General features: G+C 54.1%; 1 protein-coding gene across 2 annotated transcripts; it reads left to right on the plus strand.

Annotated features, from left to right (window-relative positions):
- The first annotated feature begins 13,004 nt into the window (after window positions 1-13,004).
- Window positions 13,005-26,103, plus strand: HROB (homologous recombination factor with OB-fold). Of its 2 annotated transcripts, XM_045837132.1 has the most exons (10): window positions 13,005-13,117; window positions 14,055-14,105; window positions 16,574-17,746; window positions 18,871-18,954; window positions 20,008-20,148; window positions 20,743-20,851; window positions 21,038-21,123; window positions 21,474-21,599; window positions 23,324-23,438; window positions 25,498-26,103. In XM_045837132.1, exons 1-10 carry the CDS (start codon window positions 13,115-13,117, stop codon window positions 25,587-25,589), a joined length of 1,980 nt encoding a protein of 659 aa, XP_045693088.1. In that variant the 5' UTR covers window positions 13,005-13,114; the 3' UTR covers window positions 25,590-26,103. The 2 variants fall into 2 exon arrangements, 1 of the variants encoding a protein (XP_045693088.1); XR_006785422.1 differs by lacking the exon at window positions 21,038-21,123.
- Window positions 26,104-27,683: the final 1,580 nt, after the last annotated feature.

A 27,683-nucleotide genomic window follows, 5' to 3' on the forward strand; every position in this document is an offset into this window, starting at 1 on the left:
ACTCCCGTCACGTGACCCGACCCGGAGCTAAAAATAGACCCAGACCCCCCCCCCCTCCACTCCGCTTCTGCCGCCACCAACCCCTCCTCTCCCTCGAGGCCCTCCCCGCGGGGCGGGGCCAGCAGCACCACCCTGACAGCTTCTTAAAGGGCTGGTACCCAGCAAAGGGCTGGGCTGGGGAGGGGGTGGAAAGCTAGGGATATGAGCCCAGCGAATAGTCCTGGAGGGAGTGCTGTAGGCGGTTTGGTCTGACTGCCCGGGCTCAGCCTTTGGGACGCTCGATTTTCCTCCTCGCGTTTCCTCGACTTCCTTTTCAAACCGTAGATGGTGCAATCCTCGCCTGCCTGAGCGTCTTCCTAACACGCCCTGCCGCGGTGGGGGAGGGGAACAGGGGGACGGATTCCTAAGGGCTGGGAGGGCTGCAGAGGCCCCAGCCTAGATGCCAGGCTGGAGGTGGATAACTGGGACAGGTCTTGAGCTCGGAGCGCACATACCACCTCCGTGCCAGGGAATGAAAAGTCTGGGAAAAGCCAGGGTATGGTTGTAACAATCCAAGGCCTTCAAAAGGAGCACTTCCGGTCTTCGACTTTGGTGTCCTCTTCATCCACAGTTCCCCTAAGAACACAGTGTATGTGTGATGACACCTAAACAATTTGTCAATGACCCAGTAATCCCACTAACAAGGATTTATTCTAAGGAAATAAACACTGATGTGTTCAAAAATAAGTATGGGCCCTGGCTGGTGTGGCTCAGTGGATTGAGCACCAGCCTGTGAACCAAAGGATCGCAGGTTCAATTCCCAGTCAGGGCACATGCTTGGGTTGCGACGGGTCCGGTGAGGTGGGGGTGAGAGGCAACCACACGGCCATGTTTCTCTCCCTCTCTTTCTCCCTCCCTTCCCCTCTGTCTAAAAATAAATAAATAGATTTTTTGACAAAAAAAATGAGTATGGAAGGAAAGAGATTGTTTATAATGATGTGAAAAGTTGGAAACAACGTAAGTATCCATCAGTAGGATATTGGCAAATAAACGGGCACACTTACTCAGTGGAATGCCATCCAGATATTTAAAATGATACCATCTATATTCACCTGAAAAGATGCTTATGATATATTGCTTTCTTGAAAATCAGGAATCAAACAAGTACTACAGAGTTGCTCCATTGACGTAAACAACAAACTAGATCCATCTGTCTGACTATGCCTGTGTAGAAAAAGCCAGAAAAATACATACCAAAATATTTACGTTTGTTTTTCTTCTTTATCTTTTCCTGTATGTCAGAAGTTTTGCAACTATCTGTATTACTTATCTAATCAGAGAAAGTGAATGACATACATAAATGTTTCTGGTATAAATGATACAGGTTCTTTCTACAAAGTATCTCATGAATCAGTTCCCACTGACAAGTCTCCAGCCGCACCCCTTGTACTAAGCCAAATTATCCCTCACTATCTGCCTCCCCAATTAGTCCCCTCCCTGCACCCATCCTAGCCTTCTCCCCAAACTAGAGTGGCCTTTTTTAGAACACGGAGCTAATCAAGAGAGAGTTTAAAACCTTTCCCATTTTCTCACTGAAATCTGCATCTGGCCCAGAAAAGTGGTTTTCAAACTTTCAGTTTCTTACAAATGACCTCAGGAGTTTGTTCAAAATGTTAATTCCTGAACCTTACCTTCAGAGATTACTTTATATATGCTTTTATTGATCCTGATAACAATTTGTAAATATGCAAATTTGCATTTACTATTTATGGTTCAGTGTTTATCTCTGTTAACACTAAAGAAAAAAATATTTTATTTATTTATTTTTTTTTTTTTAGAGAGGGAAAGGGAAGGGAGAAAGAGAGGGAACTATCAATGTGTGATTGCCTCTCCAGCACCCCCCACTGGGAACCAGGCCCACAACCCAGGCATGTGCTCTGACTGGGAATTTAACCAATGACCCTTTGGTTCACAGTCTAGTGCTCAATCCACTAAGCCACACCAGCCAGGGCCCTGTAAGCTTCTTGAATGCAGAACCCACACATTTCCACCCAACACAGTACCTGGGGGAAAAAAACAATGAATACTTATTAAATGAAACGAATGAGTGTTAAAATACTAAGCCAGAACAAGCACTTTTTGGCTGGACAATGAATTCTGAGCAGAAAGCCTGCCCCCACAAAGCTATCCCGTGTCACCCCAAGACAAGGGTGCCCCTGCCTCTGTCCTGTAGCGAGGTATCACCCATTGCAGCTACTTTTATAGAACCTATGTTGGCTCTCATTGTTGGTTGGGTTGGGTTGGGATTTTGCTGTCTCAGTGCTTATGTTTTGCCTCCTCAAGCAGAGTACGAGCCACCTGAGAAAAGAGATAAGATCACATTTCTTGTTGCCTTTCCAGCTCCCAGCACATCACTTCACACAGAGCAGGTACTCGGTGAAGGCTTGCGGACGCTGAAGGCTGGAATTTCTTCTCTCCAGATCTCAGAACGTGAGTGAAGAATCTCTCCATCTGGTATGACAATATGTCAAAAACCGTCTCACGGAACACCTCCGCGAGGCGCGTTCCATCCCCTAGATGAAGGGACTGAATAACTTGCCCAAAGTCACTGAAGTTCATGTAAGCAAAAACGGGATTCAAACCCCGGTCTCCCTGTACCCCAAACGCAAGGAACGGGGCCTGGCGGAGATAGGCTCCCAAGCCCAGCACTCTAGCCCGCTTCTCTGGAGGTCCCTGAGATTATCACCTTGGGCCCCAGCGGTCAAATGTCTTAGAATTTAATAGAATTCTCCATATGAGGCCCTGACAAGCCCTCAGATATCCCCTTCTCAGGTACATTGGGGTTAGATAATTCCGCATTTATTCTGCATCTTTCCTGAGTATCTGTAGTAGGCGCTGGGAATATAGAAATGAATCTGGCTTTCAGGAACTTGAAAGTTCCTCGCAGAGAATAAAACGTCTTTTGTTATGAGTCCACAGGGTAAGCCCTTAGTAGAACCATTCACCACGGAAACAGGGGTCATGGGACTGTCTGGTTAACCGCTGCCTCAGTTTCCCCGTGTAGAACTTCTGCCCCTGGGACCCAGCGGTGAATTTGGCTTCTTGGTCAAAGAAAATCAATGGTGGAGGAGAGCCAGGCATTGAACCTGGCAGGTTGGCAGCGCTGTTGGACAATGAGAAGGAGGCATCAAGGCTGGCGAGGACCACGAGGAGTGGTGAGCAATGCTGCTCGGGGCTTTGGGAGCTGCTACTCCTGCGTGGAACCATGAGAAGTGTCCTGGCCGGTACTCGGAGCAGGAGGGAGAGCCACATTCCTCTGTGCTTCGTGGACACGGCTGTACTGACAGTTAACTTCCGTCTCCTCCACACCTGCTCTCACTGACCCCGGGGCTTTGCCCTCAAAAGTGAGCATCACCCTGGGGAACAGACAGGGTGCCCACTTCCAACGAGTCCTCCCTCACCTTCAGACTCTCACCCCAAGTTTCCCCTGGGGTGGAAACCCTCAGATCCACGGGCAGGATTCCAGAAGCTCTGGGATGCTCTGGCCAGAGTGGTGCGGCCCACATTTCTGGTCTCTGGGGGGCCAATACTTAAGTGGCCCTGCCGGCCTCCCAAGAGTGCCTGGGATGGAAACGGTCCAGTTCTGCCTAAATACAGCCTCGGGCAGAAAATAATGCAGAACAAGGAAGGACTGAGCTGATAAACCCAAGTAATAAGCGTTCACTAGATAGCTATGAAAGGAAATAAACATTCTTGAAAGCTTTCACAGTTACCAAGGGCAACTTGTACATAAGGCACCTTGTTCCTGTTCCATGCGGCAAGAATGTATTGGGCAAACCCAGAAGTTATGGAGCCAGCTGGGGCCTGCGGCTTGGTGTAGCGACGCCACTGTTGAGGAGGCACCTGTGAGCTCCAAGCCCCGAGGAGGGGTCAGAGGTCTCGGGCTGGAGGTGTCCTGACGTCTGCATCAGCTTGGGTGCAGGGTTGGTGGGCCGTAGGGATGGTGGCGCTTGCAGGGAGAACTCTGGGCTCTCAGAGTCTCAGTTTAGGGTGGGTGAAGCGTCGTACTGTACGTGGAAGTCTGCTGGTGCCACTTCTTACCTGTGTGGTTTTGTTAAATTGCATAATCTCGGGCATCTCATTTTGCATACCTGGAGAATAGGGATGATAGTACTTCCCTTATAAGTCTGTGGTGAGAGCTGTATGACAAAGCACAGAAACCCCCACAGCACTTAGCACAAAACCAGGCACAGCAATAAATGCTCGTTAATGCTGCTACAAAAAAGAAAGAGAGAAAAGTTATGAGGCCAGTACAACGCTAGGTACTGTGGGGGCTGCAATGAATGAATGAATGAATGAATGAATGAAGAAAACAGGGCAGGAGGTGAGAAAAGCTGGGTCTTAGGATCAGCTACATCCCTGTGTCTCGTTTGATGAGTCATTTCCTCTCTGGAACTTGGCATCTTTATCTGGGAAACAGGACTAGGACTTCCAGTCTCTGAGGTCCCTTTCCGTTCTGACACCCATGAATTCCCAATCAGTGTGAGGGCAGAGGTGACCACATCCAGCATAATACTAGGATTCAAAGTCTAAGCTGGGTCTTGATTTCCTCAAGATGCGTTAAGGTCTGGTCCTGCCCTTGGGCTTCTCATAACGTGCTCAGGAGCCGGAGAAGAGTTTATTTCAGGGAAAACAGCTCATGTGCCCAAGGCCCAAAGCAAAGGCCTGTCTTGGAGAACTGAGTTATGCAGAGCGTATAACTCAGGATGCCCGAATCTGGCCCAGGCATCCCTGTGTGACCTTGGACAAGTGCTCTCCTTTCTCTGGGCCCGTTGTGCACCTGTAGAATGAGAGGGTTGGCTGGGATTTCCTTCCTTCCGGCTGGAGACGGTTCCGGAGGGTCCCACAGGCAAAGATGGGAAGGAGGGGTGGCAAAACTGTCCCTCCTCCCCTCTCTCTCCGCCCTTCCTCCTTGCCCCCTTGTCCTCTGTGCCTAGGGCAGAAGCAAACTGGTCCCGGGCCACCGTCCAGCAGGGTCACCGCGGACTGACCGAGACGTTTGGGAGAAGACAACGGGCAGCCTCCTAGGCAAGCCTCCGGCCCTCGGAGCGCCCTTCATCTTCCTCACCTGTAAAGTGGTGAGATTGGATGGACGGCTTCTGGAGATTTTCCTAGCTCTGACAACTAACAATTCAAGAGTTGTCGCTCAATACATCAATCAATAATCAATCAATAACAAAAACCGGAGGGCCTGCCTGGAGAGGGGGGCCTCAGCCAACCCTCACTTGACAGCCTCCCCTGCCCCCGGGCCCTTCCGTGCCTTCCCAGGCCCCCGAGCTCCTGCGTTCTGGGTCAGAGACTGGGAGCAGGCTACTGTCTCTGCCCTCAGCAACGGCCAACCTTTGGGGAAAACCAGCGTCATAGCTTCTAGAACCGCCTGTGAATTTCTTTAAAAATGGAGACGGTTCTGTCCCTGGCCAGTGTGGCTCACTTGGTTGGAACATCGTCCAGTAAATCGAAAGGGCGGAGGTTCAGTCCCAGTCAGGGCATGCGCCTGGGCTGCAGGTTCAGTGCCCAGTTGAGGCGCATGGGAGAGGCAACCGATTTCACACCAATGTGTCTCTCCCGGTTTGCTTCTCTTCCCCTCTCTCTTAGAAAGAAAATCCTGAAAGAAAACCTTTTCTGGGTGCAGCTGCCACCATTTTTCTTGGTGCCTAAAAAGGGACAGAGAGAGAGAGAGAAGAAAGCTGCCTGTCCCCTGGCCTATAGTCCCACATCAACCAAGAGCCCCTCATAGCAGCCAGCTACCTCCTGAAGGACAGCAGGTGGCCAGAGGGCCAGGGACAGAGGTGGGACCCCAGGACAAAGCTTCTCAGCTCAGCTCCCCACCCAGGACATGGAGTGGGCCCCCTGCAGCCCTCTCACCCCTCTGGCAGCAAGAAGAGCGGGGGTCCAGAGGGGATAACAGAAGAGGGAGCCTCTTCTCTTCCCCCGCCTCCCTGCCGGGACCTGGCACTGAGGCCCAGGACTTCCTGGGCCGGAGGGGACTCCTGCCCGCCTGCCTGCCGGGGAGCCCAGGCCACGGGAACACGGCAGTGCGAGCCAGCACAGCTATGGCCCGTCCCGTCCCACTTGTCCGCAGGTTCCTTCAGGGTGGCTTTTCTGAGCAGAACATGCATGCAGGGGGACAGGGGGTGCAAACAACGCACCTGCCCTCTGGGAGATCGTACCCCTATAGACCCGGCAGAGCCCCAGGAAGCAGGGTGGAGTGGCGGGGAAGGAGGGAGCCTGGGAGACTCAGGCCAACTCGACCCACAGACGCTCAGGCAAGTCACTTCCCCTCTCTGAGCCTCAGTGTCCCCACTTCCCCTCCCTCACTGGAGGGCTGTACTGTGTGGTTCTGGAAGGCCGCCCTCTCCCTGAAATCACGAGATCACAGAGAACATGGTGCAGGGTGATTTCAGGGAGGGGCCTGGACTAGAGCTTCTCGAAAATCGGCCCGACTGCTTTTCTTCCCGCAGCAGCCCTCGACTGACATTTTGCTCGCCTTTCTTCAGAGACATTCATTAGGCACCTTCTTTCTGAAAGGCCACACCACCCATACTGTCGTTCGCACAGTTCTACTAAGAACATATCACGTGCTCCAATTTATAAGGAGGCGGAGGTCCAGGAAGGTTAACCAGTGAGTAAGTGGCTGGGCCAGGGCAGAACCCAGGCTGGCTCCCTGGGCGCCAGGGGAGGTCTCCCCAAGTGTGAGGAGTCTCCCCCAAACAGACAGAGGCAACCATGTCACCATGTCTTTGTTCTGGGAACTCTCTGAGGGCCAAGGACCCCCAGACAGGAAGTCCTCCGTTCCTGTGTCTAGAAAGCACATCCCATCACTCTTAGGCATCAGGATCTGTGGCACCTCCATGGGGAAATTTCCAGAGTTCGTGACTTTTTAAGCTTCTATTATTTATTTTATACTCATATTAAAAATTACCCCTTACCTGCAAATCAAATTTAAGTGTGTATCTGTATCTTGTCTGCCATCCCTATCCCCAGACCTTGAGGTCAGGCTGGAAGACGGACTCAATGGCAGGCAGCCCGCCCAGCAAATGGCTTTTGCTAAGAGTTTTTATACAACTTTAGGTAGAATTTACATAACATAAACTTTACCCATTTTGAGTGTACAATTCAACATTCTTTATTAAATTCACCAAGTCATACAACCATCACACAATCCAGTTTTAAAACATTTTGTCATGACAATATAATGCCTATTTACAGTTAATTCTCATTATCATCTCTACAAATGGCTTTTTAAAACATTTGATAAACTATTTTTTCCCACTGTAAAAAAGTCACAAATTCTTAGTGTAGAAATTCTAGAAGTGAGGGTGGGGGGGAAATCTGAGAACTACAAAGAAAAAAATAAAATCACTTCTAAATCTATAATCCAATCAGAACAATTATTAATAATTAGGTAAATACTTTTCTAATTTTTTTCCCATACTCATATTTTTTTCAAGAAAAACTGTATTAGCCCTGGCTGCTGTGGCTCAGTGGGTTGAGCACCAGCCTGCAAACCAAAGGGTCACCAGTTTGATGCCCAGTCAGGGCACAGGCCTGGGCTGTGGGCCAGATCCCCAGGGAGGGGGTGTGCAAGAGGCAACCACACATTGATGTTTCTCTCCCTTTCTTTCTGTTTCCCTTCCTCTCTCTCAACCCAGGCACATGCCCTGACTGGGAATCAAACCAGCAACCCCTTGGTTCGCAGGCGGGTACTCAATCCACTGAGCCACAGTAGCCAAGGCCAATTTTTCACCATTGTAAATAATGCTGCAATGCACATTATTGTAGCTAAATCTTTGCCCACATCAATAATTATTTTCCGAGGATAAATCCTTAGGGGGGTCCACGCGTTTTTAAGGGACATCGCCATGGGGCCCAGTGGTCCAAGTCAGAATCCGCCCCTAAACTTCAGCCCAAGAGAAGAAGGCTGACGGATAGGGAGCAGGGGTCCGGGGAAAGGAGGGCAGAGGGGAGGAGCTACCGGGCTCTGAAGACTGTCCGATACAGGGAGACGCTGCGTGGGACCTCCGTGGGAAACACGGGGATATTTGAGCCCCTCCAAACCCGCTCCTCGCCACCAGCCACAGGGGCTCCAGGCAGCAGTTTCGTCAACTCCTTCCCTGCTGCCCCATGTTTGTCTTTTTTTTTTTTTTTTTTTACTTTGAGAGAGGGCGGAGGGAGAGAGGGAGGGAGAGAAACATCGATGTGTGAGAGAAACATTGATTGGTTGCCTCTCACACGCCCCCAGCTGGGGACCTGCCCGCGATCCCTGGCTTGTGCGCTGACTGGGAATGAACCAGCAACCATTTGGTCTGCAGGCCCGCTCTCAATCCACTGAGCCCCGGCGGCCAGGGCGCTGTGTTTGTCTTGATGCTCCTCCAAGCAAGCTGGATGCCAGCTCTGGAGATCCAGCCTCTTCCAAAGGCAGCCGGTGGCACTCCACCAGGGGTCGAGCCTCCCTGCCCCCACATCCCAGCCTTGGGGGAAGACCAACTCCGGGATGCTTGGGGGGGGCGGGGGGCGGGGAGGGGGGGATTGGATTGGGGGTGTAGCTCTTGAGATGACTCACATGCCACCGGAGGGGAGAAATGGACTGGGGGATGAATGGATTGCAAACCAGAGGGAGGGGTTGAGGAGAGGAGCTTTGATGCCTTGATTCGCTCGCGTCAGTTTCTTCAACATCTGCAGTGCGTGGGGTTGAGCGATCCCACTGGGGGGTTGGAGGGGAGGGCTGGGTGGCTGGCTGACGCTTGCTTCCCGCCTGCTGGGTCGGCCCAAGCGATTCATGAATGACTCACCTTATTGTCAGGCTGATTCACTGTTCGCCTGGGGACTTGGGGAGGAAGGAGGCGGATGGCCCCCTCTGTACATCTCACACGTGCGCTCACACGCGCACACATGAGTGGGCGGGGCTCCAGCGGGTCCATTTATCTGCTGAGGTCAGGACATCTTAGCTGTGTTTCCCTATTAAGAGGGAGGGGGATGTACACCACTGGTCTGTAGAGAACAAATGTGAGGTTTCTGTCTGTCATTGAGTGTGGCTATTTCCATTCGAGTTAATTAAAATTAAATACAATGAACACTCCGTTCTTCAGTCGCTCTCACCGGACACATTTCCAGGGCTCAGTAGCCACTTGTGACTACTGGCTGCTCTGTTGGACAGTGAAGACAGAAAATATTTTCACCCACGCAGAAAGTTCCGTCCCACAGTGCTGCTCTACCCAGCCTTCGCACACACACAAAGCCACACAAAGAGACAAGCCTTTCCCCACCCACGTACACTCAGACCCCCACCCTGGTATGCAGCACACAACACACATTTCATTCCACACACATTTCACACACTCACTCAACATGCACCATCCACCCACCAGCAAAACCCCGTAAGATTCTCAGTGTGTGTGCAGCCACGGCAGTGTATGCCGCTTTCTAAACCAAGGCGAATGTCAAGGGAAATGCATAAACACATCCATCAGCGCACCGACTCCTCACACACAACAATTGGTATGATAAAAATACAAATCGGGGCAAAATGCATTTGCAGATATGCTGAAATAGATACAAACTCAAGCCATGTGGCTCCCATAACAAATCTCAGCACACGTTTGCAAATTCAAGCGGGGGGCGGGGACAGGAAGCCCCATTGTTGAGCCCCTGCCCACGTGCCCCGGAGTTGGCCACTTCCATGCATTAATCCATTTCGTCTCATAGCAGTCCTTTGAGAAAGGTGTATTATTCCATTTTCATAGATGAGACAACTAAGGTTCAGAGAGGTAAAGTAACTTATCCAAGGTCACACAACCTGTTAGCAGCGGGGTCAAACATGGACCCAGATTTGTCTAACTCCACAGCCAATGGAGAACGCTGTTTACACACACACACACACACACACACACACGCCAGGTGCACTCTCCTTTGTACTTAAGAAGTTGAGTCTCAGCCCTGGCTGGCGTAGCTCAGTGGATTGAGCGCGGGCTGGGAACCAAAGTGTCCCAGGTTCGATTCCCAGCCAGGGTACATGCATGGGTTGCAGGCCATAACCCCCAGCAACCGCACATTGATGTTTCTCTCTCTCTCTGTATCTCCCTCCCTTCCCTCTCTAAAAATAAATAAATAAAATCTTAAAAAAAAACCACTTTGTTAAAGAAGTTGAGTCTCCTCAGCCAGCCACTGCAGGTGTTCGCAGAAGGGAGCATGGAGTTAGTTGCCAAGACTCATTTGCACTCCCTCCTGACAAATGACATGAAGTCATTCAACAAATGCTTGCTGAGTGGGGTGTCTTCCATGCTCCAGGTCCAGTGCCGAGTGCTCATGCACGAAAGTGAAGAGCCACAGTCACTGCCCTGAAGGGGTTCAAAGCCCAGCAAGGAGGTGTGAAGGAAACCTGAAGACAGTACAGGGCACATTAGAAACCCAAGTTATGCCTCAATTGCAGGAAACCAAGGAGAAGGAAACCCGAGTCTGCCCAGGGCAGTTAAAGCTTCTTAGAAGAGGCAGCCTGGGAACTAGGGCTTGAGGAATGGGTGAGGTGGAGAGAGGCTGTCGTTGACTGGGAGGCTGGTCGAGGCTGAGATAGGGTAGCGAAGCAGATGCGTGTTAGAAAGAATGGACAGAAGGGAAGAGAGCCTTGGGATTAGGGAGACCATGCAGGAGGCCACGGCACCCATCCAGGCAGGACAGAGTAAGGCATCTGCACGAAATGAGGGGTGAAGGGGTCCGGTGTCTTCTGGTCCTGAAACAAAGCAAGGCGACTGACTCCTGATCCACGAACATGTAATGAGATCCATACATTCTCTCTCAGGACGAGGCACATGCTGTTTTGCACTGAATTACAGGGAACTTACACTTCTTGAATCCCCAGGTTAAGAACCCAGTTCCCTGGAATTATAAGAGGCAAAATGACATAGTGGTTAAGCCTGTGGATGCCAGAGCCAGACTGCCTGGTTAACCGTCTCGGCTCTACCACCTGCTAGTTACGGGCGCTCGGGCAAGACAGGGACGCTTCCCTCCTCTGAGAGGCAGACGTGACCTGGCGCCTCCTTCGAAGCCTGTTGCAATGATCCAGTAAGTTGGCACCTGTAAAGTACTCGGGATCCGGCCTGGAACACAGGAGGAGCTCAGGAGTAGTGGCTGCTATTATTCTAGGTTACATCACAGGACTGTCGAGACCCTCTCATTACACTCACTCCCCTCTGTGCCCCCCGTCACAGCGGACGATCTAGTGACTCTGGCGTGCGTCCTCCTGCCCAGGCCCAGGCCCCGGCACCCACCTCTCCCTTTCCCTGAACTCACTCCTTCCTTTTTATTTGTTTTTTATTTGCTAGATTTAAAACAAAATTATTTATTCTTAGAAAGAGGGGAAGGGAGGGAGAAAGAGCGGTAGAGAAACACTGATGTGTGTGCCCTGACCCAGATCGAATTGGCGACCTTTTTGCTTTGTGGGCCAATGCCCAACCAACTGAGCCACACCGGTCAGGGCTCCTTTTTATTTAATTGTTTATCCCTGCCTGAGGACATTGTAAACGGGGGTGGGGTGCTGGGATTCTATCCCCCAATTTAGAAGCACACACAGAGGCCTTGAGGGGGTTCCTACCTCGGATGAGAGTTAGGAGTCCAGGTTCCCTTTCCCACTGCCATTTGGGCCTCTGTTCTGACACATGACAAGTAAACTGGTCCACATGGAGCTATGACAGAAGTCATAGGCTGCCCAAGGTAAAACCAGGCTGGGCCGCCCTGGGGAAGATTCAGGGCTGGCTCTGATTGGATGGTTAAGAACTGGAATCAGTGACCTTCCTCTTGCCTCCTGAGCCCTCAAAACTACGCAGCCCTAGCTGTCATCCTGACTAGCCCTGTGGTGACAAGCAGAAAGAGAAACCGACATTAGACTGAGGGTTATTAACCACAGCAGGCTTCAGTGACAAAAGCTGGCCTTCCCAGCTCACTAGGCCCCTGCCCAGCTCTCTGCACGACTCTCCTGGACTCTCTCTTTTTTTAAGATTTTATTTATTTATTTTTAGAGAGGGAAGGGAGGGAGGTAGACAAAGAGAGAGAAACATCAATGTGTGGTTGCTGGGGGCTGTGGCCTGCAACCCAGGCATGTACCCTTACTGGGAATCGAACCTTCAACACTTTGGTTGGCAGCTCGCGCTCAATCCACTGAGCTACGCCAGCCAGGGCTGGACTCTGTCTTTTGATCTGTGTCTCCCTGACTTGTGAACTTCAGGGAACGAGTAGTCATTCACTTCTCTATCCCCAGCGTCAAGCACTGTGCCCAATACATACCAGCCATTGTGTTGTTCAATAACTCTATAGTGCATTTTTGTGCTAAGTTGCTGGGGATACAAACTTGAATGAGCCAGGTAAGGTCCCTTCCTTCGGGGAGCTCATGTTCTAGTGAGAAAGACACACGGTAAAGTGCTGAAAAAGAAATAGTGATGGGGGAGGGTGTTAGTTGCGAGAATGGATGACAGGGAAGAGCCGAGATCTAAACAGAAACACGAAGGCTGAAGAGTCGGACTATGGACGCTTTTGCTTAATAAATGTGTTGCAAAATAGAGGGATGGACTGATGTATGAATGGATGAGAGCTGAACAGACAAACCAACGGGGTGGATTCTGGTGTGAATGAGAGCCCCGCTCAAGCCCACAGTGCCTAGTGTGCTTAACACAAGAGAGGAGGGTGGGCAGAATTGGGCGTAGAGGGCCCAAATCGTCAAACTTGCTCTCATTGGACCGCGGGTAGAACCAGCCGTCCGGTCCAAGCGGCCGCTAGGGGGCGACCGGGAGCTCACCAGTTTCCCTTTAAGGCCTGGGCGGAAGACTGGCGGATGAAGAGCCTTTGTGTCGGCTGGATAAAAATAGAGCCGCCCCTTTAAGAGGGCGGAGACGCCGGAGTGGCGGCGGCTTCGAAAGCGGCCTACCGCACCCGCCGTCAGCTTAACTACGACCCTGTTGCTACCCGCCTGGGTCGCAGGGACCTCTGCGACCTCGCCTCAGAGCCCGGCCAAGTCTGAGTCCCTGGCGACCACTCGAGTTGGGGCCTGTCCGACTAACCCTCTAACCGAAGCCCACCCGCCGTCACCATGGTAATGCCGCGCCCGGGGCGGCCTGGCCTCTGGGTCTCCGGGCCCGGGAACTGCCTTCTAGGTTCCAGCCCCTCACCCGGGCGAGCAGCAGGGCGGGTGTAGGGTTTGGGTGAGAGTTCAGCGAGGTCGGGAGACCTGGGCGCGAGTCACGTTCTTGGCAGGGACGCCTCGCAGACCCTAGGAAGCCTCTCCCCACCCACCTCCCTCTGGGCCTCCGTTTCTTCCCCGATCTCCTGTTCCGGTGCAATCGCACGTCATTCCGCCTGAGCCCGACCCTCTCCCCCCAACCCGTCCGTCTGAGCCTTGGACTTTGGGGGTTAGGTACCCCTAAATGCACCTCTTGCTCTGGGGTTAGGCACAACCCTTGGCTGTGAGTTTGACACACACCTCTCAGAGCTGGCCACGGCAGCCTTGCTGCCTCCGAAGGAAGGAACTGGGGACGTGCGCATCCCACCTTCCTGGGGCCCTAGCCTTTGGGCATGGGGTTAGATAGAAGGAAGCCCCTGGCTTGGCTCTCAGGAACAAGGCCACTGTGCTAGCTAGACTTGCTTGGATTATATTTGATAAAGGTCCCTCAGGCCAGACCTTTGTTGCAAAACCTTTATGCCCATTGGCGCAGCGCTGAGAGTAAAGAATGACCCATGCTGCCCTTGGCAGCCTTTCCTTTGCCCCTTCGCTCCTCTTCCAAGATTAGTGCAGATGGACCTGACTGGATTATTTTAGGGAGAAAGGATTTGAAATCATCTAAGTCTCTAAGCGAATCCCATCTCTTTGCACCCCTTACTCCTCCCCCAACACTAGCAAAACAAACAAACAAACAAACCCCGAACAGTACATTCGTTGGCCTCGTTAGAACTGGGAAGCAGAGTGAGGACAGAATGTACTTGCAAACGGCATTTCTTCTCCTCCAACCTCAGTTGTTTTGTTTACCTTCCAGGCATGCAGTTTGCAGAAGCTGTTTGCTGTGGAAGAGGAGTTTGAGGATGAGGTAAGGACGTGTTGGTGAACCCAGGAGGTCTTAAGATGTAAATGCCCGGGCCTGAAACATTTTGAAACAATTTCCCCATTTCCTTTTGACTTGATGTGAGCATTGTTTTTGGTCTGTGAGAGGTTGAGGAATGATGAGAAATGTAAACCTATCGAACTGTCTTCCAAACCAGTAAAAAGCCAGAGAGGCAAGCTGCCTGATTGTCATACCTTTAAACGATAAGGGCCATCACCTGGAAGCTGTGTCTGTGGGTGACTTGATTCACCTTCTCGATGACGCACGTGAGGGAGGGAGAGTGGAAAGCCAGGGACCACACAACTGCGGGAGGGCAGGAGGCCTGGGGTCACCAAGGACAAATGACTTCATTCTCCAGTCTTCCGTGTTCTCTCCTGCCATATGCGAGGCATTCTTCTGCCTCCGATGTTCTTTCCTGCCCTGTTTCTCCTCAGACGACGAGGGGTTAGAGTAGACCTGAAGCTGGCACGTGAGAGTCACCCCTGCTGAGGTCCTGCCACACGCCAGTGAACTCATCATTTCTGGGGAGGGACCCAGGCAGGGATATTTCTGACCTCTGGGTGCAGCCAGAGACTAGTGAACCCTGAATGAGTGATCACCATGGCTCTCTTCCCACATAGATACAAAGGATATAGTTTCTTTTGGGGGCCAAAAATGGCCACCTCAAATCCTTTTCACAAAGAAGTAAGATTTCAGTGAGGAAAGCCTAGAAAGGTAAATTAACCTGCTTAAAGAATAAAGCAAGGGTGGGGATATAAAGGGACTAAAAAAAAATAAAATAAAGCACCAACAGTCAGGATGGGGTCTCGGTCCCCTGACTTGGCCCCCCCTCTAACACACATGGAAACTACTGAACTGCATTTATAGAACAAAATTGCTCTATTTTATTGATGACAAGCCATTCAAACCTACTTTTCGTCTCTTGGCTCTTTGCTTTTCAAAAACCACATTTAGAATTTGTCCAGATGCCTAACTTGTGCTGAGTACGATGGTGAATGCTGCACTGAGGGCCCTCCTGGCGGCCCCAGCACCCTCCCCTCTTCCTCGGAGGCTTTGGGAACAGGAGGCTCGAAGGGGGAAAACAGCCTTTGTCAGACCCCTTGAGAAAACCAGCCCATTCATGGAGGTCCTGAGACATAGTGACCAGGGCACATAGAGCTTCGGGTGCCGGTTCTGTGGAGTGACTTAACCTGTCTGAGTCTTCGTTTCTGCATCCAAACAACAGGAATAATAACAGTGCCTATTCATAGGGCCAGTGTGAGAATTCATTGAGAGAATTCTGGTAAAATGTTTACCTGGTACCTGCCACCCAGTGAGATTTCGAACGTTAGATGTTTTTCTTACCCCTTAGGGACTCAACTGTTATTTTTACAAATAACACAAAACAGCCAGCTTTGTCAAGGAGCTGTGTCCTTGACTTTGCCCTTTAGCTTTCAAGATGTGTGACGGTTACAGGCTGAAAAGCGGCTGTTAAAGGACCCTCTTGGATCTCACTGGGGGGTGGTACCACTGCCAGGCTCGTCGTGAGACGAAGAGAGAAGGACTCAGACAGCTCAAGTTTCTGTTCCATACCCAGTCCCCCCCCCCCCACCCCTTCCCAAGTCAGTGGCATCGTGTCTACAAGCGAGCTGTTCCCGAGAAAAGGGATTCATCAACCCCCAGGGTCATCAGGATTTGATTGTTGCAGTAATTCTGATACCATTATTATTATTATTATTATTATTATTATTATTGCTGCTAACGCCTAACGTAGTGCTGGAGTTTGCTGCCCTCCTGATGACACGCAAAGCCGGAAGAAACCTTTCCCTAGCGCAGACAATCCAGCGCGGCGGCAGGGCGTGGGGGCCCTGGGGACCTTCCTGTCAGTTAAATCAGCAGTTCTGAGTCAAAAACACCCTCGGAGCAGGTCTGTTGCTCTTGAAGGTGTCAATCTCACCTTGCTTCCCAACTGGAATCCATACTTAATTTAACTTGCCTGAAAAGCTATATTTAACTTCTGCCTATTAAGCCTCTCTGTCTTACGGAGGGTGTGTGTGTCTGTCTGCGTGCATGCGCGCTGGGGGTGAGGAGTGGGCTGAGGACAAGCAGCATGACCAGCTGGACACCGAAAAGGTAGTCTTCTTGTGACCGTGGGTGATTGGTTTGACCCCTCGGTGCCCTGGCACATTTGCTTCTCCTGCTGCTCCCCTGACTAGCCCCACTGCCCACCCCCCACCTCCCAGCCCCCACTCGAGATTCAGTAAAGACAGAGAAGCTACTTGAAGACTTAGCCTAGGAGTATTTCTCACAGAAGCCTGCTGGTGGGCTCATGGGCAAGGTCAAAGGAGGTGAGACTCCACCATTGCTTCTCATGTATTGGTTTCTTGCTTGTGTACATCCGCACATGGGCACACACCACATGCCTGAAACAGCTAAGCAGAGCTTAACTTCCCACCGTCTCTGCTTCTTTGCAGGATTTCTTGTCCGCTGTGGAGGATGCAGAGAACCAGTTTGCTGGCTCGGGACCTGTGAATGCTGGATGCCTCAGACCCGTCCCTTCCCGGGCACCAGGGACGGCGCAGACACAGTCTTCCCGGCCGCTGCCGTCACGTCCCACTGCGTCTTCAGAGGCTTCGGGCCTGCCAAGCCTGGGACTCTGTCTTCCACCCTCCAGCATGCTCAGGGCCACCAGGGGTCCGCCTTCCACGGCAACAGGCCCCCTGAGGCCCGTCTCAGCTGCCGGCAGCTGGACGGGCAGTCCGAGGAGAGCGACACTGACAGAAGCGCTCAAAGAGCCAGCGAGACCCCCATCCTCAGCCTCTCGCTCCCTGCTTCCCTCTGAGAGCAAACAGCAGGGGGCTGGTAGCTTCGAGGGGCCTGAACACGATGAATTTGACGAGGTCCTGGCCAGCATGGAGCTGGAAGGGCCTGGCATGGAGCTGGACCTTGGAGCTAACAGTGAGGCCACTGGAGTTCTACCCACCGGGCAGCGGGAAGACGTCACATTGGCTAAAAAGGCTCGCGTAGCCGGTCCGAGCAGATCTTGCCAAAAGGGGCCCATGCCTGCCACCCACGTGACGGGTATCACGGCAGCCCAGGACCAGTCTCCAGATCCTCTTGTCTACTGCGGGTCCCCGCAGCCCCACGTGAGACCTGGGGCCGTGGGGAACCTTCCTGTCCCCGCTGCCTCGACAGTTCCTGCTCAGCAGCCCCGCTGGGAAGCCTGTTCCCCACTTCGAGGAGCCCCGCCTCTTCCAGCTGCTGGAAGGCCCCTTCAGAGTAGCCCTCAAAACCGTGCCCCCTGTCAGTCATTCCAGTCTCCAAAGGCCCACTTAAGTGGCCAACCCAGTTTTCCACGAACTCCCAACTCAAACTATTCTACTCCCTCCAGGGCTGTCTCTGGGTTTTTCCCTCGGGGGCCCTTACAACCCCGAGCTCCAGCGTCTTCTGTTGAGTCTCCTGTCAGCACCCCCAAGGGCCCTCACTCCCCCCTGGCTCCCCAAGCAGCTCTGCAGACGCCCATAGTCACCAACCACCTGGTACAGCTGGTCACTGCCGCCAGCCGCACACCCCAGCAGCCGCCGCGCACCGCCACCCGCGCCAAAGCACGCCGCTTCCCGGGCCCAGCAGGGATCCTACCTCACCAAGTGAGTGGCAGCTTCTCCCTGGCGGAAGCCAGGGCCATCTGGGATGTTCGGGGGGCAAAGGGAAGAAGCAGGGTTCCAGCACTGCCTGGTGTCCGAAAGTCTTCCCTCCTTGGGGAAATGAAGGGAGGAAGTGCAGAGGGGGAGGGTCTTCGAATCTGTGGAAGAATCAAAAGAAGGGGGGAGGAAGAATCGAATGCCTGAGAAACCGCACAGGAGAGGGGTGCTTAACTTCACAGTCTTCATACATTTGTTGCACACGCTACTGTCTGCTAGCACCAAGGCAGGAATGTTCACTGGTATCCGCTAAGGTGGGCAGTTTACTTGGAACTGAGAATACAGATTAGAATAGCAATAGTTCCTGTCTTAAGGAGCTTCTAGTAGAAGAAGCAGGTGCAAACAAATGATCATATTTGAAATGCACAGTGTGAGAGAGGTCATTTCCTGGGTGCTGAGAGGCCCTGGGCTCCTTGGGCTTGCCGAGCGGGCTTTGGATGGACACGTGGGAGGTTAACAGGTGCGGGTGTCGCAAGGCTGGACTCGGTGGGAAGGCAGGGAGAGCACGTGCAGAGGCACAGGGGCCTAAGAGCAGGGTGCTCTCAGAGCCGCCGCACCGTTCACTGTGACTGCTGTGTAGAGTCCTCGTGGGGAGGCTGGGGCCGTGCTGGGAGCTTGGATCCCAGCAGACTGTGGCAGGTGCACCCCTTTCCTAGCATTTTCAAGGTGTTTGAAACAGTTTCTCCCTGTTAGTTGCTCTTCCCTAGCTCTTTGAGAGAAATCCGAGGAGGCCACTTACACTGGTCCTGGGCTGGGTCTCTGTAGGGGAGGGCTAGGTCCCTGAGCAGGGGCCTGGCAGAAGCTGCCCTTCCGCGTGTCTATTCGGGTCACTGCCCACTTCGGGAAGCTCTGGGTTTTGCTCCCGGGCCAGCTCCAGCTTCCTCACATTCCCAAAACGATCCCCAAAGCGTCTTTTTTTAAGCCACCAGCAAGCTCCTGAGACTTTGTTAGGAGAGATGTAATATGTGTTAATTGTCCCTGATAGTTTCCTGAGCTCATTACGTAACCCAGACAAGAGGCTGCGCTTGTAAATAACAGCCGCTCTCACCTTCTCCTCTCCCCCCTTGCAGCGCAGTGCGAGAAACCTGGAGGAGATCATGGTTTCCACGCCCCACACGCCGACTCACGGGGCTCTGGCTAAATTCCAGGCGGAGGTAACTAGTTCTGTGCAAGTGTTAACGTCCTGGGTGTCACTGAAGAGCGAGGGGCATGCCTACGTGCCTGAGGAGTTAAGACTCAGAGTCGGCGCTACACTAGGCCTGTTCCCTGGGGTCAGGCACCAACCAGATGGCACACGGGGAAGGCAATTTGGGGATTTGGGAAGGTGGCGATTTTGCTGGCATGAAGTGAAGCCTATCCGGATGCCAGCCAGGCGATGACCAGTCCATGAGCCGGCCTTCTGTCCCATCTAAGGAAGGCCCAGCTACCTCCACCTATCCTTGGGAGAAGAGTGTATTCAGTGTTAGGGACTTGTATCTCAGGCGCCCTTCTCAGGTTCCTGGGAATCAAGCTGGGAGGGATCTGCCTTCAGCTGACCTGCAGCGGGTTTGTTTCCAGCGGGTGAGACGCAGCCTCCCCGCCCCCCTGCTGCCCCCCCTCCTGGGGGGGCCCCCATCCCTCCCCCCATTCTGGCTGACCCGCTCCGCCCTCAGGCCCACTGTTGCTTCTAATTCGCTCTAGCAGTTTTTCTCTATGCTGCAGCTCCGCCCGCCCACCGGTCCCCTTCAGGTCCAAAGCGGTAAATATACTCAACTGAATCAAAGCACTTTCTGATAATTTGAAGGGTAACAATGAAAGCCAGGGGCATCCCAAATAGAGTACGACTGGCTTCACCATACGGGGCACTGCACAAGCCCGTAAGCGTGTGTGCGGGCTCCCCAGCCCTGAGACTGTCCAAGTCTCATACAGGAAAGGAGCGTGGCTAGCTTTTTGCTGCTGTGATGTAATTACAGTCAGGACCTGACTTAAAATAAAAGAAAACGAAGGGTACCTTTGCTATCGCTGCCAAGTGCGACGTCATGTGATACACGGCAAGACCTCACTCGCCATTTTCTGGTCTTGGAGAGAAATGAGAGGAAACGGCGGCCGCCCCGCCGCCGCGCATGCGCCCTTCCCCTTGCACGCCTCCCCCCGCCCCCCGCCCCCCGGGCGCGGTCGGGGCAAGGCGCACCCGGTCATGAAGGCTCCCCTCTGCCCTGTGGTGCCAGGTTGGCACCGGTTCCCCGGCGTCGGTGGAGGACGATTTCGGGCGAGGGCCCTGGCTGACCATGAAGTACGCCCTGGGCCTGGACGAGAGAGACCCCGCCTGCTTCCTCTGCACCTACAGCGTCATCATGGTGCTGCGGAAGGTAAGGGTGCTGGGTGCTGAGACTGGAAAGGAAGCCCGTTTTTGTCCTTTTCACCAACCCTCTGCCCTCCTCCACCTTAGGAGTGGGGCTTCCGTTTGCCCTCTGACTGCAGGCCTTTTTCTGAACGGCAGCGTGAAGTCCCTGTGGGGTATCTTCCACTCGCCCACCTGTCCACTGCTATCCGCAGTGCTGGGCACAGGCCGAGGAGTAGCTGTGTTGTGGGCCCTGGGTGGGGGAGGGGGGAGTAAGCACACTGCTGTCCTTAGAGTTCCGCAGAGGTCAGGGGTCATGGGCAGACACATGTCAGTACACGTGCTAACACATCCTTGCCCGTGGCCTGCTGTTCAGGGCTCTATTTATGTAGAGCGCTCTGTACAAATACACAGACACAGAAGAAAGGAGGCAGGGGAGCGAGCTGCAGGTCTGCCTGAAGAAGGTCAGGTGAACCCCTGAAACTGCCTCGTTGCCCTCCACAAAGGACAGTTGTTGTCACACCTGTACTCTGCCCCCCTACCTCTCAGTTTGCCCTGGAACATGTGGGACACTTACAGCTGGGACACAGCTGGCTCAGCAAACGCCTCTCCTTGCAAGCAGGCAGCCCTGAAGCAGCTTCCCGGGAACAAGGTCCCCAGCATGGCAGTGATGATCAAGTCCCTGACTCGGAGCACGAGGGACGCCAGCGCGGTCTTCAAGGACCCCACGGGTGAGGGGTTAGGTCCTGGGGGTATCTGATGAGGGGCCTTCGCCGCAGGCAGGAGATGAGGGGTCACCCTCTCTGTTGGTGGTTGGCAACATTGAACCAGTGAGCAGCCCACTTCCCAGCCAGGGCCCTAACCCGTCACTGTGCTGCCCTTGACCCTGAGACTGATGGGCCGTGTGGTATTTGCAGGAGAGATGCAGGGCACAGTGCATAGGTCGCTGCTTGAGACGCACCAGAATGAGTTGAAGCCTGGCTCAGTGCTGCTGCTAAAGCAGGTACAGGGAGCTGCTCTCCGCCCCTGGTGCCCCAGAGGAGGCCCCCCGAGCTGTGTGTGTGGCTTCTTCCCTCCCAGTGCCCAGGCGGGGAGCGGCTGGGCTGGTGCTGGGCCCTGGCTTCCTGGAGCCGAGCAGAGACCTGAACCTGTCCTCGGGGGGTGAGGGTTGTGCTGGGCGGGTAGGAGGGGGTGTGTGGTGAGTGGCCCTACTCTGACTCCAGGGCTGAGGCGGGAGCGATTTGTGTGGCCCTGGTGCAGAGGCCACCAAGGGAGAAACAGGTCGGGACAGGTGGCCGTGGAGCGGCACCCGGTGCTTCATCAGGACACTGTTCTCCCCTTCCTTGAGTCCAGATTGGGGTGTTTTCTCCTTCGCTCCGAAACCACTACCTCAACGTGACGCCCAACAACCTGGTGCGCGTTTACGGCCCGGATTCTGGGGAGGGGAGCTCCCTCCGGCCACCTCAGCCCCTCCCCAAGGTAAGGGGAGCAGGTGGAATGGGGACAGCTAGTGCCCCTTTCTGCCTGGGTCTCCCGACTCCTTCCCCTCCTCCACCCCGATCGGAGGAGATACCTTCGGAGGCAGGGCCGCCTCCTCCTGTCCCCAGTCCAGCTGCCTGCCAGATGGCGCGGTAATAGGACCTAGAGGAACAGCCGGCTTCCGGGCGATCCCTGAGAGTCTGATGGCAGGCTCGAACACTGGAGAGGATGGGAGTCATTTGAGAACTAACCAAGTGAGGGTCCATGGGGGGGGTGGCCCTCAGCAAGTGACCGAGGGTCAGAGCTACCACAGGCAGCAGGGCAGAGAGCAGTGAGCTGCGAATGGCCTGCCCGGTGGGCCAGCACTTGCTCTTCGTCCTTGCTGAGCGAGGGGATCCCCACACAGAACCCAGGTGGGGACAACCCCCTGGGAAATGAGGGAACCTGGGCTTCCAGGCAGCTCCGCTCCGGGGCGCAGGTGCAAAGCTTGGGCTGGGCTTGGCAGACAGCATCTCCCCTGTGGCCACCCCGCCCCACCCGTCCCGGGATCCTGGGCTGGGCTCGTGGCCTGGCCTGGGGGGCAGGAGACCTGGGTCATATTCTCCCTCTGCCAGTACTTTGTAAGGTGACCTTGGCAAGTCCGGCCCCCTCCCCAGCTGTCGCTTCGTCTAGAAAGCGAGTGGGTAGAGCCGACGACCTCAAGTCTGGCTACACGCCTAGCTCTAACTTGCTACTTCCATTTCCTGCATCTTTCTGCTTACGCTTCCACATTCCCCCACAAGCACGCCGCTTCAAAAAAATCATCTTGATTAATTTCGAGTCATTCATACTCACAGAAAAAAATTGAAATGGTACAGAATAAAGGGAAACGTGAAACTTAACCTCTCCACTCCTATTTCCCAGAGCTAAACATGGTTAATGGTTTAGTTACTTACTTTAATTACCTGTCTGTATATTAGCTAGTTTGGGGATTATTGATGCTAAATCTTTTTCAAACAATTTATCGCCCTGGCTGGTGTAGCTCAGTGGATTGAGTGCCGGCCTGAGAACCAAAGGGTCCACAGTTTGATTCCAATCAGGGCACATGCCTGGGTTGTGGGCCAGGTCCCCAGTAGGGGGCGCCTGAGAGGCAACCACACATTGATGTTTCTCTCCCTCCATTCCCCTTTCTGAAAATAAATAAAATCGTTAAAAAATTATTTACTGATTTAGAGAGAGGAAGGTGGGGAGAAAGAGAAACAGAAAAAGAAACATCAGTTTGTTGTTCATTGATGCATTCATTCGTTGATTCTTGTATCTGTCCTGACTGGAGTTCGAACCCGCAACCTTGGCATTATCAGGATGAAGCTCTAACCAACTGAGCTACCCAGCCTGGGCAACAGCTAATTTTTAATCCCAGGCTAACTCCTCAACATATTTCTGAATGGCCCCTTTACTCTTTCCTCCAGTTACATAGATTCCCTAAAATACCAGATAAAAGTAGAATTAGGGGGAAGAAAAACCAGCCAAAAGATTTTGTATTTGTAATTATCTGCTGTTTTGGGTGTCTAGTGTTTCAGCTCCCTGCCTGCAGCGTGGGCCTAGGTAGCTGGTCCCTGTCACACTCCTCCGTCCTGTCTTTGCCGAGCCCCCGCCTATTCCTTTGAGGTTGTCGGGGGGGGGGGGCATACTGTCCAGAGGGGCTTGGGGGCACAGGCATCGGTAACCAGATCCTCTGTCCCCAGGACCCAGGTGGCTTCCACGGCAGCCTCCAGCCTGACACTGTGGAGCCCGGGAAAGACCACGGAACAGCACAGAACCCAGAGGCAAGGACACTCCCCGAAGAACTCCCAGAAGCAGGTAAGGCAGTCAGACCACTCAGGAGCAAAAGAAATTCTCCTTCTGTCCTGGCTGGTGTGGCTCAGTGGATTGAGTGCCAGCCTGTGAACCTAAAGGTCACCGGTTCGATTCCCAGTCAGGGCACATGCCTGGGTTGTGGGCCAGGTCCCCAGTTGGGGGCACACAAGAGGCAACCAATCAGTGTCTCTCTTGCACATTGCTGTTTCTCTCCCTCTCTCCCTCACTTCCCCTCTCTCTAAAAATGAAGTGTTTTAAAAATTAAAAAAGAAAAGGCAATTCTCCTTCTATTTCCTCTTGACTTTCTCAGCCAGATTCTTCTGGCTGCATCTTGTTCCCCCCATGAACCTTGGATCTTATGGAGTGTTACAGAAATCGGGCGTGGGCTCTCCTCTGGTGGAGCTGCAGGCCGCACACTGATTAACAGTGTCATAGGGGCTGCGCCAGCGTGTGCTCCACTGGCCTCCCCTCCCCCACATCCAGGCCCTGCGCCGGGAGCCACAGGGAGGAGGTGGGTGTTCCCGTCCCGACTGAGCTCCGAGGCCCCCCAGGCAGCGCTGGGGGGTCAGATGTCCACGTGGTTGGGGCAGCACCAGGGTGTGGATCTGAGAGGCCCGAGCACGGAGGTCCTGAGGGAGGACCAGCTGGTGCCTGAGGAGGCAGCACTGCCCAGGTGAAGCCGGCACACTCCAGGTCTTGTCCTGCGCCTTTGGGTTCCGTAAATTCAACCCTGTCTGGCCCCCAGTTCCTGGGATTGTGGGTAGGCATCTCCACATTGAGCATATTCACAGTAGACCAGGTGGTAAACCACAAAGCCCTTTTATTTATATCCTGTGGAAAAGTGTCCCTTGTGCTGGAGTCTTCTCCGGAAGCTTGCGCTCTCTCCTTGTCAGTGAGCTTGACGACAAGCGAAGCCGTGGTCACACGGCTGCCGGGGGTCACGGACCAGGAGGGAAGATACTCCTCCCTGTCCCAGGTTCCTGACCGCTCATTTCCCTTCATTTAATGTAGTGTTTCTCCAAACAGTCACAATGTAGCTAGTGAGGGGCAACTGTTTTCCTTATAATCCTTATCATCGAATTCCAGTCCTCTCTCCTGAGAACAGTTGCTGGTCGCCCCCATTAAGTTTCGAGGGCCCCCAGGCTGACCCTGTCCGAGCAGCACGGTTTGTCGGTTTGTCGAGGGCGCTGTGCAGACTGGGAGCTCGGCCCTGCAGGTGTCGCTCAGTCCGAGTGACTCCTGTGCGGCCTGATCCCACCCACGGGACGGGAGGTTCTGTTAGAAGCTGTGGCTGTGGCATCAGATGGAGCCTAAGGATGCTCGCCCAAGCGAGAGGTCTGACCCCGTGAAACCCTGCTCTTTCCGGTGGAGTGGGGTTGTGACAGGAGCTGCCACCAGCGGCCCTGTGAAGGGGTGCCGTGAGACACAAACCAAGCGGCGAGTGTAACGTGTGTGGCGGCCCTGCGGCCAGCACAGAGCAGGCGCCCAGTGTTAGCTGCGGCTGTTAACAATGACAGGAGCACGGGGATTCCTGAGCTCAGCTTGGCTTCCAAATTCTCAGACATAAGACCCCGCCCGAAGACCAGCCAGGAACAGTTTTATTCCCTACGCCCACAGGGGCACTCTGGGGGAGGGGATGATGTCTCCCACTCTGGGTGAGAAGCCGGATTCACGCACTGTGGGATTCTGGATGCACCTCACGGCTTCCCCAGCCTTGTTTCTCCTGCCACCGGGTGAGAGGGTTGCACCGCGGGCCTCTGCAGGCACGGTGCCTGCAGATGGAGAGAGAGGAACCACTGAGGTCCAAGGGGAGGCTCTTCGCAGAACAGCCCTGGCGTTTTGCCCCTGCCTCCTGTCATGTGTGCGTCTGCAGGGAGCAGAGGGAAGACGGGGGTCAGGCCAGCGGCAGGCCTATCGGCCCAGCCACTGCTGCCCTGGGAGAGCCACTTCCTGCCAGTGCTGCCGGCCCAGGCCCCCCTCAAAGGCAGGAGCCTTAGACTGGAGTCCTGCGCAGCCCTGACGTTGTCACTCAGTCTGCCCCCGCCCCCCGTCCCCCCTGCAGATGACCTGGATGGGCTCCTGAGTGAGCTCCCCGAGGACTTCTTCTGTGGGAGCAGCAGCTGGGACCGCCTCCAGGCGGGGCACCCTCCCTGAGCAGGCGGGGCTCTGGTTGTGTCCGATCACGCCCACGCGGGAGGAAGACAGCGCGATTGGAGAACAAGCAACGCTCGGGGCTTCTGAGGCTGCTCCCACCCTGGATGCTGCCCCCACCCTGGATGCTGCCCCCGAGAAGACCCTCGTCCCTTGGAATCCGCACCACTGTCACGGGGGTCTCCTTCGGCATTCCGGAACTCAGCCCAAGGCTGTCCCCCAGGCCCTGGGGCGCGGTGTTCTCCTGTCAACCGCGGGGGGGCACTGCTGTCCCGCCTCATCTTGACTTCAGAGGACACTGGGCCTGGTCCCCCTACCCCCCAGCCCCTGCACAGCTGGGAGCCGGAGGACCCACACCACAGCATGGCGATCTGTCCCTGAGGACGGGGAGGGACGCACTCAGACTGCCTTCCACTTTGTCTCTTGAGGCCTGCAGCTGCCCAGTTTGCCTGTGTCCGAGGCCCACGGGTGTGGGGCAGGGGCGTGGCGAGGCCGCCTTGCTCTGAAATAAAGCGGCTGCCCCGCTTCACCTGCTCCCCTCTCCGTCCTTGCTGCTCCTCGCCCTGTCCGCCCTGCCGGTGGCGCCTTGACCACACAGAGCCAGGCCACTCCTCTCTTTCTCTTTAATAATTTTTTTCTTTTAGACAGTTTTATATTCATAGAGCTATTACAAAGATATCACAGGGAGTTCCCGTAGTACCCCATGCCCAGTCTCCCGCCTTACCACCATCTCACATCGCGATGGGAGCCTGGTCACGATTCGAGAACCGGCGTTGCTCCATGACTATTAACTGAACTCCAGGCGTCATTCAGATGTTCCCAGTCTTCTCCAGCTGCCCCGCCTCTGTCCCAAGACCCCACGTCACATGTGGTCCTCGTGCCTCTTTAGGCTCTTCTTGGCTGTCGCTTTGTCCCGGACTCTCCTCGTCTGGGGCCCTGACAGCTTTGAAGAGTGCGGCTCAGGCACGTGATCGGGGCCCCTCTACTGCAGTTTATCTGCTGGTTGTTGGTTTTTTTTTCATGCTTAGACTGGGGTTGAATGTTTCGGGAGGAAGACCACGGAAGGAAGGTGCTCTTCTCATCACATCGTGTCCAGGGCTGACGTTGGCTGTGATCGCCTAGCTGAGACGGGGTCGTCAGGGCTCCCCACTGTGACTGTGAAGCTGTCCTCCTCCCTCCCCGCACCGTCCTCTTTGGGGGAGTCACTGTGTGCAGTCTACACGAAAGACGGGGGGCTACATTCCCCCTCCTTAATGGAAGAACATTCACATAGGCTATTTGGGGTTCTTTGCACGGGACATTGCCTATTCCCCAATTTTTAATTTTTTTAAAGATTTTATTTATTTTTAGAGAGGGAAGGGAGGGAGATAGAGAGAAACATCAATGTGCGGTCGCTGGGGGTCATGACCTGCAACCCAGGCATGTATCCTGACTGGGAATCGAACCTGTGACACTTTGGTTCGCCGGCTGGTGCTCAATCCACTCAGCCACAGCAGCCAGGGCTCCTTCATTTTTTATTTCTTCATTTATATCAGTATGGATTCGTGGGTATTTATGCTTTCAGTTAAACTCTAATACTTTATTTATTTTATTGCCAAGCGACTCTTGGTCGCTGTCACTCCTCTATACCACCTTTCAGACCAGAGTTGGACAAGGGGCCTGGGTGGGGTGTAAGAGGTCTGATAATACCATGCGGGCAACGTCCTCCTTTTCTGGAAGGAAGGGAAAGAAGGGAGATCCTCTCAGCTCGTGGATGAGGGGGTGTGGGTTAAGACCCTCGTCTGGTCACCAGCCTCCCCTGCTTCTGCCTGTCTTCACCGAGCAGCTGTGGGTCGGGGCCTCTCCCGGGCTTGGCACTGGTCCGGCGTAGGCGCTGACCTCCCTTTTCCCAAAGAGAGACAATCCCGGGGGTCCACCTCCAGGCTGAAGCGAAGAAGCTACAGGAGCTCCATGCTCCGCCCGCTGCAGGTTGCAGCAGGGCCCTGTTCTAGAAGGCTTTTGGGTTCGAAGCCCGGGAGCAAGAAAAGGGCTAGTTCACCAGCACCCTCACCCTCCGTGTCCCATTTGGCCTTCCAACCCGAGCAGACCATGTGCTTC

Source organism: Phyllostomus hastatus, unplaced genomic scaffold (genome assembly GCF_019186645.2).
Source record: "Phyllostomus hastatus isolate PE091 unplaced genomic scaffold, TTU_PhHast_1.1 phas_contig_210, whole genome shotgun sequence".
Lineage (NCBI taxonomy): Eukaryota > Metazoa > Chordata > Mammalia > Chiroptera > Phyllostomidae > Phyllostomus > Phyllostomus hastatus.

Coding starts and splice junctions, on each gene's coding strand:
- HROB (XM_045837132.1), top strand. Junction 20,852..21,037: donor GGTCTTCAAGGACCCCACGG/GTGAGGGGTTAG, acceptor TGGTATTTGCAG/GAGAGATGCAGGGCACAGTG. Junction 21,600..23,323: donor CACCTCAGCCCCTCCCCAAG/GTAAGGGGAGCA, acceptor CTCTGTCCCCAG/GACCCAGGTGGCTTCCACGG.